The 13,198-nt window shown below is 35.5% G+C and overlaps 1 protein-coding gene across 1 annotated transcript in view; it reads right to left on the reverse strand.

The window, feature by feature from the left end:
• LOC112159815 (inactive dipeptidyl peptidase 10) overlaps window positions 1-13,198 on the reverse strand; it is a 33,817-nt gene that overhangs the window by 1,585 nt on the left and 19,034 nt on the right. The window contains exons 8-22 of the mRNA XM_024294116.2: window positions 12,869-12,989; window positions 12,653-12,807; window positions 8,700-8,800; window positions 8,434-8,557; window positions 8,214-8,255; window positions 8,021-8,125; window positions 5,703-5,794; window positions 5,014-5,061; window positions 2,471-2,589; window positions 2,344-2,391; window positions 1,435-1,533; window positions 1,166-1,232; window positions 884-1,078; window positions 224-278; window positions 31-130 (exon numbers count right to left, since the gene is read on the reverse strand). Coding sequence (XP_024149884.1) covers window positions 31-130; window positions 224-278; window positions 884-1,078; window positions 1,166-1,232; window positions 1,435-1,533; window positions 2,344-2,391; window positions 2,471-2,589; window positions 5,014-5,061; window positions 5,703-5,794; window positions 8,021-8,125; window positions 8,214-8,255; window positions 8,434-8,557; window positions 8,700-8,800; window positions 12,653-12,807; window positions 12,869-12,989 — 1,471 coding nt within the window. The remainder of the gene's footprint in view (window positions 1-30; window positions 131-223; window positions 279-883; window positions 1,079-1,165; window positions 1,233-1,434; window positions 1,534-2,343; window positions 2,392-2,470; window positions 2,590-5,013; window positions 5,062-5,702; window positions 5,795-8,020; window positions 8,126-8,213; window positions 8,256-8,433; window positions 8,558-8,699; window positions 8,801-12,652; window positions 12,808-12,868; window positions 12,990-13,198) is intronic.

A 13,198-nucleotide genomic window follows, 5' to 3' on the forward strand; every position in this document is an offset into this window, starting at 1 on the left:
GATCAGTTATGCTTCATCATTTGAACTCACTATAAAGCCTGAAGTCGGTTATTGGTGCCACAGCAGCCGCACACTGGAAGAGCTTATCTGTGGCAGTTAGCATTTTAAGAGTCAGGTAACCTCCAAACGCCTGCAATGAAGAACAAGGGAAAATAACGCTGAAGCTTTGCTGACTTTAACTGGTTCAAGTTGATGTTTAACATCTAAAAGAAGATGTTTGAACCTTTCCATAAAGGGCTATCCGCCGGTCATCGATGTAAGGCAGCTGCATCAATAACCTGAGAAAACATCAGAGGCCCTTTAGAGTTCAACAAATACATTAGAATATGAGATTTTTTCCCTTTCAAGAAGGGAAAAACATCTACCAATAGAAAAATAATTTGTTTTGGAAAGATCTCTTAAAATAAATGTGATGTACTGCCTTATTAGGCCAAAAATTATCTTTAAATTAGCCATAAACACTTATATTTAGGTATATTTCTCCAATATTTGAAAGTATTATGTCTTAAAATAAGCATGATATAAGGATTACAGTATATCTTTATTTATATAGAAATGCTCATACTTTTTGCCCAAAAAATGCAATTTTTAAGGGTTACAAACGTCAAACTATATTTCTAGACCAATTACAAAAATAATTCACATTTTTAGATAAAACTATAAGAAAAGTGAGTAAAAAAACTTGCTTAGTTACTTAATTAAGATGTTTTAAGATCAAATGACTCAAAAAGCTTATTAAAAAATATTACATCTTATTGAAAAGTTGCTAATAAGTTAGTTATGTCTCATTTCCAGTGTAAAAAGATGTTTAAAATAGAATTTAGACAAAAAATACTAGGTGAAATATTGTGTTTTTGCTTTGTTCATGTATAACTTTACTAACTCTACAACTCCCAGGTAATCTTTAACTCTCAGCGCGCCAAGTTTCCGTGGATCTAGGGCGCTGGTCTTTTGTCCACGCCCGACCCCGCTCCTGCCGTCCACCCAGGCCAAGGCCACACCCTGCGTGCTGCAGAGGACCTGAGGCCAGCCGAGCGCGAACTCCTCCGTCACTGACTGACTTCCAGGAAGACCGTCTCTGCATGATGGAACAAACAGAGTCAGAGAGTGGGGAGATATAATTTTGGATTGCAGGAGAAAAGAAAAAGTGTTTAGGGAAACGTACACAATGACGAGGAGCGGGTGCAGGTTGGACTCATAATTCTGTGGCAGAGACAGCTTTAGATGCAGATCTAAGGAAAGTAAACACAACCTGAGCAGCTATTCATACATTTATTTCCATAATTTTACCATCCTCATGCTTAAAAACATTATTATCTTCAAATTTTGCAAGAAAGTTGTGCAGGTAAAACTGTACTAATAACAATTCTCAGAACAAAAATCTAAATATCAACAAGCAAGACAGAAATGGAGTCACACATTTGTGTGTTGTACCATGATTTTCTGCAGAAAGTGTCCTGAACAGAGTCTCTGGGAGCCTCTTGTCCTCTAGGGCTCTAGACAAAGGGCTGTTCTCCTCTAAGATCACATATCCTGGACAAGAAAAAACAAGATGGTTAAGTTTTTAAAAAAGTTACAAAGGATCATTACAAAGTATGGTGGAGTGATTCATTTAACCAACGATTCGATTCATATCATAATTTATCGTCGATGATGCGATACAATATTTGATCATTTTGAACGAAGGGATTCTCTAACCTTAAATCGACATCTTTAGCCTAAAATTCACCAGTGTGACTCAGAGATAAATGTACCAAACAGTGCAGGTGAAGTTTTCCACATTCTTTGTATTTATTACACGATAATCAAGTGTAAATTAAATTTGTGGACAAATAAATAAGTAAACAAGAATTAATGGTAAATCCATTCATATTTTAGTTTCCTAAAGTTCAGCACACTGATGTTTTTCTACTTTAAAATAATAAAAACAGAACATTGATAGAATGTTATACCACACTGTACGGTCACGTCTTTGTAAAATTCAAAGTGTTTCCACACATTAAACTGCTGTGATGTCACTTGATTGTTTTTATGTTTTAGTAAAAGAAGCTTACCACGTCTCAATTTAAATTTCCAATATCCATAAAATCAGTTTATTTTTTTGTAAAATGATTTATAATGGTTTGCCTCACAGATTGATCTGGATGAATCGTGAGAACATATTCTGTCATCGATTAAGTCGGTTGATTGTTGCACCCCTTTAGAAAGTAGTTGAAACTTGTTTTGTTGCTCCAGCTGACAGACAGATGGCAGTGTTCACACACTTCCTACATTTAGATGCAAGTGTTGCTTGCAGCAGGATGTCAGATGAAGCTGCAGAGAGAACATGCGTGGGACACTCACTGGAAGGATCTTTTGTGTTGTGAACCGTCACCTTAGGGATTCCTGGACCTGGAGAAACAGTAATGTAAAACTGACCTAAAAGTTTCCAGTAAATTTGATTCTTTTTTTCTAATATTTTGGATTTTACCCAAACAGTAGAGTATGAAATGAGTTTGATTGGGGCTGAAAACAGCTTTGAAAAAGCTGCATCCATCAATGAGGTTGCAGGTAATGCAGTGGCGCTGGAACACTCCGTACAGATCCACACTAGGAAATAAGAGAAGAGGATTACCAGTGATAAAATGGGTTCTTAAGACAGTAAAAAGTTCTTGTTTCAAGAAAAACATGTCTTATTTTAACTTTCTTGTTGATATTATTAAGAACGTTTTTCAAGAGAAAAATAAGATGATATTTTTTGTCTTATAAAGAATTCTTGATAGGACAATTTTTCAATTCTAATCTCATTTATAGATTTTTTTTGCTTCTTTAAAGAAAATCTGACAATAGGAAAATACATTTTGACTTTTTTCTAAGGAGCGTTTTTTTTTTTTTTTTTTTACAGTGATTGCTTTCCAAAAGAAAATGGAACTGATTTGCTTCAGGAGAGGGTCAAAGTGATGAATGCAACATTGAGAAAACGTCTGGGGACAAACAACTTAGGGGGGGTTAACATTTCAGAAACAGTTTCTATATCAAACTGGACATGAAAGTCATTACAGCGATTGCTTTCCTGGGTTCCGCAGGGCCTCTCATTGTCCCTCTTGACTCTCTTTCTTAAGGTCTCAGATTGGATCAATCCTGGTCCAGCTTTAATAAAGTCATCTTCTCTGCTCCACGACGCTAAACTGTTTTTTGAAGCCTGAAGCTGTGTGAGCTAATAGAAATATTAAAGCTGCGAGGCTGCTGAGGGACCGACAGGTGTGTTTATAGCAGGCAGCTACGGCTGCAGCAACAGGCAAAAACTTTGTTTTACTTATCTTATCTATTACTTCTCAAGACTAGTTTTAGTGCGGGTCCATAAAAATATAATGCAAATTGCTCTTAAGTGGGTCATGATGCTTCGGGATTACAATTTTAGATATAAAAAGTGGAATTTTATTGCATTAACAATAAAATTGTTTAATAAAAGTGGAGCAAAAGAAAAAAAACTTCTGAAGCTTCTTAGAATGAGGTATTCTAGAAGGAGTACATCTCAATAATTACAATTAGTGCTGCATGATACGAGGAAAACTCATATATAACAAAACTAAAAACAACTAATACATCATTTTTGTTTCACTGCAGAAATACTTTTGCAAATGGTCAAATGCAGAAAGGGCTGTTTTAGCATGTGTAAACGTTTAAAGTCTCACTCCGATCATCTTTTAATCTATTTTAAAGTGTTCCCAGTGTTTTTTAATGTGATTATTAGAGTAGTTCATTGGAAAATTTGCCTCTAAGTTGTGGGTGAGATTGTTCACGATGACTGTTGAGTAAGCCTGCCTTTATTTCCCATCATCCCTTTGTTTAACCTTTCTCCTGCTAGCTTACAGTCCATCACACCTCCAACCTATTTTTTTCATTTGCTCTTGATTGAATTGAAGATTTTTTTTTGGTTGTTTGTATAAATTTAACATTTCACAATCGTTAAATGATAAACTTCAACCAAAAAAGAATGAGCATCACGCTTATTAAAACCCATCTAAAAGATACAATTTACACAGAAACAAGACCAAAAATCAAGTTGAAAAATATGTCTCAAACATAAAAATCTAAAATTTTAACCAAATTGATCTTTACACATTCATATATACCTACATACTATATATACATACATATATCGCAGATAGTATACACATATATAAATACATACATATTTACTAATAAAAAATTACATTTCACTAGAATTTATCCTTTTTTTTTTACATTTTAACAGTAACCTATTTTTTATCAATTAATTTAAGATTTTTATCCAAAGAATTCCTAAGTTTTCTTCCAAAGAACATAAGAACGTCTCCATTTTACATTTGTTCTTGTTCTGCAAGTTTCAAACATAAAATACCTCTCAAATTATAATGTTCCTACTTTCTTTTAAAAATGGCCGCAATCTCAAGAGCAAACTATTTTAAAAGGCAAAAAAAAAAAAAATTCAAACATTCTTATATGCATAATTTTAAAAAATTTTAATATATTTAATTTTTTAAACAGTGTATTTATGGATTTATGAAAACCAACTTTATTTTTGACTCCGATTGCTCTTTTTAAAGTTTAATTATTAGATCAATATTTGTTTTATATATATTTTTCCAGATTTTACTAAATACTGAAAGTATAGAAAATTTAAGGTTGAACATAAAAAACACACTTTTTACTCAGTGTTTCACCATGATTTTAAAAATAAATACTCAGAAATTGAGTTTTAATCTTAATATTTTTTATATGTCCTCCAAAGAACATTTTAAAACACTATTTCTACTATTAAGTTTACCATACATCACAATTTACTCTATATTTATCAACACACAAATCGTACAGGTTGATATATCACGATCATAAGTGCGATTTATTGTACAGATCTAATCGCAAATGCAAAAAAAGAATCATAATTAGTTAACTTTTCCTAAAGGTTCTATGCTAATTTTAGTCCAGGATCCTTCAGTGTTTTGTTATCTTTTATATAACTCTAATTTAGTCTTATTTTGAAAGGTTTACCTGTACAGGTGTCTGCTTTGCCTTGATTCCTCCGTGCTCAGAAAATAACTGAAGATGAGACACAAACACAGCTTGTTACTTCAGGATATTCATCCTTCATCTTGAATCAGTTGTAAAAGTAATCTTTAAATATCTATAACTTTGAAACTTTAAAAAAAAAAGAATAATCTTGTTTCAGACATGTTGACTGCCTCCTGTCTTATGTGACTTTAGTTGTTGTGCTACAGCGGAGGATTTTCCAACAGTAAATTGCATTGCAGCACTGGAAAGAGCAGTCCGGGTTCAAAGAAGGCTTTCTGTGCTCATTTGTGATGCTGACGCGTCAGTCAGTTGGTCCATGTGGGGCCTGCAGCCTGCCCCCAGAAGGATCAAGAGACTTACCGGTAATCTGCTCTGCTCAAGTCTGAGTAATCCTCGGTTCTCTTTCAAGTCAGTGACTTTTCCAGTGCGAGTTCAGGCTTTTCCTTTTGCTTTTAGTTTTTAATTAAAATGAGGGATTCTAATTGAAAACTGCTCTACAGGATCTGACCAAAACAGAATTGTACTTGTCACGGCTGGATTTTACACCCAATTTACAGCAAGAGACTGCAGTAGTGATGGTCATTATACGAGTCTGTCCTCACTGTCACTTGTTCCTAAAAAGAAGTTGGGATTTCAAGTGAGATCTGCAGAGTGTGGCTCTCACGAACATTTTTCCAGACTTCTCGTCTAAGGCGCAGAGCGAGCTGACGTCCCAGCTCCCCGATGTCAGGAAGCGAGGGGGGACGGAGGGGATGGCGGTCTGCGTTAGACACAAACACACAGGGAGAGAGCAAAGCAGGAAGAGTCACAAACACTGACAAAAATAGGTGCAGCAGCACGGCGAGGATTTTCCAGACGGTGATAACATACAATTCAATCAAGACACTGCTGGCAAGATAGCAGCTTCAGAAAATACATCCTTTTTTAATAAAAAACTTTCAGAGAGAGGCTTTGCAGATCCTCGGATATGGATCCCATCAGAATCAGATCACGATGATCTTGATTTGCTGGAGAATTATTCTACATTTAATTAGATTTTTTAATGCTCAGTGTTTTAAAATAACAACAATTTCTGTAAAGGCTAAAGGGAAAAACAATGTGGTGATTTTATTACACAGAAACAGCAACCTGAACAACTATAATACAAATTTACTGTTTTAAAAGCTTGAGGATAATTGGAACAAATGAAAAATTAATGAAAACTGTTTTAATTTGAGCTGTGCAGCTTTTAGAACTAAATACAGATTCTACTTAATCATCTTTGATCTGAAGAACAAAACATATAATAGTATATTAACATTATAAGATAAACTTGGTTTGAATTTAATGCAAATATAAAAATTTTAGAGAGAAATCTGTTAGACAGCGTCAAAAATTACAGTTTGAAACAAAAGATTTGAATCTTAAAGCAGGAAAATAATTGGGATTGCTCACAGAACAAACTAAATGAAGAGATGAAGAGGAAAACTGTACGCTTTTAGCTCAGCGTGAACTTGAATTTATATTAGGAATCATGGACAGATAGGACTTGTGAAGAGTTTGGCTCAGTTTTAGATGTATTTTCTTTTAATTTATCCCATACAAACAAATGTGGTTTGTGATTGCATTTATTTATTCACTAAAATGAAAAAAATGAACAAATAAAATGTAATGAAGTAAATTCTAATACGGTAATAAAGTGTAATGGCAGAATTTATTATTAAAAAGAAGAATTCCATCAATTTAAGTGCTAATTATAATATAACCCCTTTAAAGAATGCAAAGAAAATAACTATACAGTTGAAGAAAACTAATTAATTTTAAGAGATTGATGAATTCATATCAACTGTATTTATTTATTTATTCTGCCTGAACAAACAGAGGAGAGGTGAAGGCATCTTGTGTTGGACAAATGTTACATTTACAATAAGGTTATGAATCTTCAGACACACGAGGAGTTTATTTGTCTAAAATAGGGGTGTGTATTGGCAAGAGTCTGGCAATATGATACGTTGTCGTGAATCAGCCCCTGTCTCCCCCTCTGGCCATGAGCGGGATACATCATCTGAGCACTAGCACTTCCTGGGTCGCCTCACTACACTTCCCATCAGCCCCTGTCTCCCCCTCTGGCCATGAGCGGGATACATCACCAGAGCACTAGCACTTCCTGGGTACTTAGTCAAACCAGTGTGAAGTCTTGTTTGTGGCACTCTGCCTGCATCCCTGAGCATTCTCAACCTGACCTGATCTTCTTCGTCTTCAACTCTGACTGTTTGCCGCCTGCCCCGACCCTTGTCTGTACCCTGACCACTCTGGTTGTTCTCTGATGCCCTCATGCTGTTGTTTTACCTCTGCCTGCCTGACCATGAAGTAGCTTTGTGGACTTTTAGTTCCTGTTCTCCTGTCTGTGCAAAAAAAAAAAAAAACCTGCTGCACTTAAAGCCAGACGAATACCCACTTGTGACAAAACATATTGCAATACACGGGTCATGATACGATATGTATTGCAATTTATCCCAATACAAAACCAGATAATATTTAACTTTTTATTAAAGTATGACTTAACAATTATCTGAACATTATTATATTTTTTATATAAGTAAAATAAAAGATACATTTTATTTCATGATCAGAATATGAAGCACTGTAACTTTATCTCATACACAAGTTTCTTTCACCCAAGAAAATTCACGGTGCTTTTCTTTTATTAATTTAAGAAACATTTAAATGGAAAACAAAAGTAAGTAAACATGCACTGAACTACATGTTTGCTATTAAATAATTAACTAAATATCGCCTTGGGTGTATTTTAAATGAATACAAGTATCGCCAAGTAAAGTATTGCGATATTTCACTGAATCGATGTTTTCTTACACTCCAAGTATAAACTCCTTTTGTATTTAAGGGTAAACTTTATCTATGTTGTTCAAAAATTCTTGCTGGAATTTATTTAGGTCTTTTTGAATAAAAATACTGCAAGGTCTTGACATGAAAGTTATAAACAAACCTGTGCTGTGAGACCAGCGATGTGGTGGAACTCTCCGCGAGCGCCTTGTTTTGCAGGCAGGACCGTATAAAAGAGTGAGCCGTCTGATGTAAACAGTGGCACATCCTGGAAGAAAAAAGAAAAAAGAAAAAGTCCCAAGTCCAACAACAATAGACAGGTGCACACACCTTTTTCATACTGTTGCTTCACATACCTGTCGCTGGTTTTGCATTATATCCATGACAAGTTTGTGTTTCTAGAGATTTTAAGAGGAAATATTATGAATTATAGAAATCAATGAAAGGATTCACTTCTCTGAAGCAAAATTTGAAGTTTTCTTTGGAAGCAACTAACCTCACAAGAGTATTTAAATGTTTCCTTTAAAACAAAGTTCCTAAAATAAAGTAAAGCAGAGTTCACCTCTGACCTCTCACCTCCGAACATGCTCCCGTGGTGGCTTCGCACACGCACAACACTGATTGGTTCTGGGCTCGATTCAGCCAGCGAACTGCAAGTCTGGTGCTGCTGATCCAAGTCACCATGGAGATGTAGCTGTCTCTGAGGAGGTGATGCAGAAAATGATACCCAGAGGGAGAGCCGGGGGGAGCAGAAGAAAAGTGGCACACAGAGAGAGCAGCAGCGACAGGCAGGCAGGTTTATTTATTTCTTTTTTTTTTTTTCAAAATTCACAAAGATGTACCTGGCTCTGAGGGAATCTAAGGGAGGCATCATCTCTAGAGTGTGAGCCGGACCGTACAGATTCACCACAAACAGACTGACTGATGGGATGCTGGAGCCCGCCTGTAAGCACAGACAACACGCTGGTCATTCTCAGCAGAGAGAGAGAGAGGCTTTACAAGTTATTTAAAAAAAATCACGCTTCACCACTTTGGCTTATGCTGATAAAAACTGTAGAAATTATGGTTTAATGATTTTTTTTTATTAACTTCAAAGTAAAGTTCAAACGCATAAAAGTACAAATGTAACAAGTTGGGGAATCACAACTAAACACAAAATATCAAAAGAATATAGACTTTATTACTAATACATCAAGTACACAAGATAATCTATGAGGTTCAGTTTTAGTTATTGGAGTAAAATCTTCAGAGCTGGCCTTATTTTTAGCCAGCAAGTTCGCACAGCTTCAAATAAAGTAGTTTTACCAAAATAAAAGATATTTTAGGGAATATTATTGTTCAAATAAACATTAACCTCTTAAGAGGTGATGTCCACACATTTTTAGGTATATTATTACAGTGGTTACAAAATATAATCAAACTAGAGCTCAGGTCTAAAGAGGACGTTTTCTATTTTAATTCAAGCTTTACGACTGGTGTGGCGCGGCACAAACCAAAGAAAAGCGACTTTTCTTCGGTTGTGTTCCTCTAAGATAAACCCAGCTTAGAAGTAATGTTTTGATTGTAGCACAGAAGCAAAAGTAAAACTATCCGGAAAAATACATTAACTGTATTTAAGCAAAATATGTTTCATTTTCTGTACAAATATCTATCAAATTTGTATCATTTTCCATGCATGTTATTATTTTCATCATTTTCTAATGAGAAGAAACTTGTTTGTTGTACAAAGATTTTTATTATTGCAAAATATGGAAAGGAGGGGACAAATCATTCACTCTTTAGGGTAAAATAGTTTGTATTTTTTAACTCTAAAAAGTGTTCTCTACCATACTAATACTTCTTGTCATGAAAAGCTGGTTTTCTTTGATGGTTGACTTATTCAGAGACAAAATATAGATCTATATTTTAGAATAGAGAAATTAACAAACAAACAAATTCCAATGCTTGTGGTTTTGGTGATGAATGTCTTAAGTATAAATCTATAAGTTACAGATTTTAGAAAGTTTTTAATGTCTGAAATAAGCGATAAAATCTTTCTTACAAAGTTATTCTTCGAGAGAGAATCAACGAAAAACTTCCTGAGAAAAGAGTTGAAGCCTTGAGTTGAATCTACAGTCTAAGGAGAATCTGCTCATGTAAACTTATAATCTTGATATTTTATCTTTATCTGCATGAATTCTGAACTCTGGGACAAGCAAAACCTTAGAGTTTTACCAACTTTGAGAATTAAAAAATATAATTTCAATTTACAAAACTTCTGTGATGTTTTTTTAAATAATTATTGATCACAAATTGTGTTTAAAGATCAAATTTGTACAAAAAGTCCAAATAAAAATGTGAAAATATATATTTAAAAATATAATTTATTTATAAAAATAAAAACTTTGTCACTGCAAAGGAAATGTCATGGACATATTAAAGAAATGTGTTGACATCCATCCATCTTCAGAACCCTTTTATGGTCACATGGTTGCTGGAGCCTATCCCAGTTACTGTTAGGTGAAGGTGGGGTACACTCTGAACTGGTGGCTAGTCTGCTGCAGGGGCACACACTCACAAGCACACTTAAGGGAAATTTAAAGAAACTAATTAACTTGAAGCATGTCTTTGGACTGTGGGAGAACTCTACACAGAGATGCTCCAGCTGGGATTTGAACCTCCTCACTGTGAGGTGAAGGGGCTGACCACTAAACCATTATGCAGCCCCATTATTAAAAATAAAACTGCACGTTTTGCAATAAAAGCTAAAAAAGTACCCCAATGTTTTATTTGAAATGGATCTTGAAAGTCCTTTAGAGCTTCAAGTCAGAATTTTTTGGAGAGATTTCTGCTGAAAAGTGGAAACCCGGCTTCTCTCCTCACTGCTGTCTTTGCTGCAGGGCTGTCTTCAGCAGACAAGCAGAGTAAGTGGAAATGCAATATCACAGTATTTACCTGTAAATGGTCACACTCACCAAGAGTCCCCTATATTACATATATCAGACCATTTTTCTGCTGAATTATATCTCTAAAATGTTTGAATCTTGCAGACAGAGTCCAGGTATTGGGTAAAAACTTAAACCAAAGTCTGTGAGGCTACAGGCCATTTAGCTGTTTTGAAGATCTGATCAATTTTTATCATCTTGTGGTTTTTGTTTTTCCTTTTCCAGCTCAGCTTCAGTTGTAGACGTACTTAAAATTTGATTTTTTTCTGCCTTTTTTTAATCTGCCTGATGCAAATAATAACAGCTAATTAGAAGATCTAACTTTTTCTAATGACCCCTATGAAATCAATGACAGTTCTGAACATAAGTTAAAGTTTTTACACTGAAGAAAACTATTTAAATTGTCAGTCCTGAAGATACTCTTTAATACCACAATATTTTTTTTAATTCAGGATTTTTTTTTCAGAAGAAAAATGGGTAAAAACTCAAGTTTTAAGCAAAACACCAAGGAGCCCCTAAAGGGACATTGAAGTAAAAAAAAAAAAATTGAAGTTAGAAAAAAAAAACCTCTGGTCACAAACTTGTGCGCACTAGTTACTATCTGGTGCGCACCAGTTTGTAACCAGAAAAAAAAAAGTATAACTTCAAATTTTTTTACTCTCTGCTGAGCACCAAGTACTATCTGGTGAGGATGAGTTACTATTGGGTGAGCACCAAGTACTATCTGGTGAGGATGAGTTACTATTAGGTGAGCACCAAGTACTATCTGGTGAGGATGAGTTACTATTGGGTGAGCACCAAGTACTATCTGGTGAGGATGAGTTACTATTGGGTGAGTACCAAGCACTATCTGTTGAGGACGAGTTACTATCTGGTGAGCACCAAGTACTATCTGGTGAGGATGAATTAATATTGGGTGAGTACCAAGTACTATCTTGAAGGACGAATTACTATCTGTTGAGGACGAGTTACTATCTGGTGAGCACGGTTACTATCTGGTGAGGACGAGTTACTGTCTGGTGAGCACCAAGTACTGTCTGGTGAGCACGGTTACTTTCTGGTGAGGACGAGTTACTAACCGGTGAGTACCAGTTACCATCTGGTGAGCACGGTTACTATCTGGCGAGGACGAGTTACTAACCAGTGAGTACCAGTTACCATCTGGTGAGCACGGTTACTATCTGGTGAGCACCAAGTACTATCTGGTGAGCACAGTTACTATCTGGTGAGCACGGTTACTATCTGGTGAGGATGAGTTACTATCTGGTGAGCATCAAGTACTATCTGGTGAGCACGGTTACTATCTGGTGATGAGTTACTATCTGGTGAGCACCAAGTACTATCTGGTGAGCACGGTTACTATCTGGTGAGGATGAGTTACTATCGGGTGAGCATCAGTTAGTAACCAGAAAGTAGTCTACAACTTCAGTTGTTATAATTTTTTTTCTCAGCTACTATCTGGTGTGCACCAGATAGTAGTTTTTTTTTCCAGTTTTTAGAATCACTTTTTTTTACTTCAATGTCCCTTTAGGGGTTCCATAAAATACTATTATTAGGCTTATTTTTCTTTAAATAATATTGATCTGATTCCATAATATTGTTTACAAGGGTATACAATATGCCCAGAAAAGTTTGCTCTTCCAAAATACTTTAGCAGAAATTCTATCACTTGAAAAAAACTAATTCTATAAGTCTTCCATAAAATTAAAAAAAGTGAAGGATGCATCTATTCTGCACAAGCTTTTAAAATTTTGATATGTTCCACAATTAAATTCCTCTTAAAAAAGAGGAACATTTCAGTTTGTCATTTGAATATTTTTTCTCTGTGGGCTGTATAGTTTTTAATGATGCAGAGTGACTCCAGTTTTCACCTTTGGATAGTGGTACAGCACGTTGGATGGGTAGAGGCCCCCTATGAAGTGAGGTATCTCCATCAAAGGTGTTGCAGAGTTGTTGATGCTGAGGTACGCAAGCCGAGCGCCGTCCACGGACCACCAGTTGGCCGGGTACGTCAGCAGCACCTCCTCTGTTTGAATAAAAGGCGTTTTTAAAAGGAGGTCAGCCTGTGTGAGCTGAAAGTGTCTTACCTTCGTACGTCCAGTCGGAGAGCCCGTGCACGATGCTTTGCTGCTTGTCGGTTGATGTGAGTCGCAGAGGTTTGCTCGACACGTTCGGCTTGTAGTAGATATTTCCATCAAACACAAAGGCCTGCGAGCAGAAGCACACATCAAAACCAACAACACTGCAAAAACTTAGAAATCAAACATAGGCAAATTTTACAAAGAATTCTTATTTTAAGAAAACAATTCTAGTCACTAAGACAATAAAATATTTTAAGTTATGAGCACTGAAGAGAGAATCGCGATGGATATCATGATGACTTGTTAAATCCCCCTTCTAAATATTGTACCATGCAA

The sequence above is a fragment of the Oryzias melastigma genome, linkage group LG7 (genome assembly GCF_002922805.2).
Source record: "Oryzias melastigma strain HK-1 linkage group LG7, ASM292280v2, whole genome shotgun sequence".
NCBI lineage: Eukaryota > Metazoa > Chordata > Actinopteri > Beloniformes > Adrianichthyidae > Oryzias > Oryzias melastigma.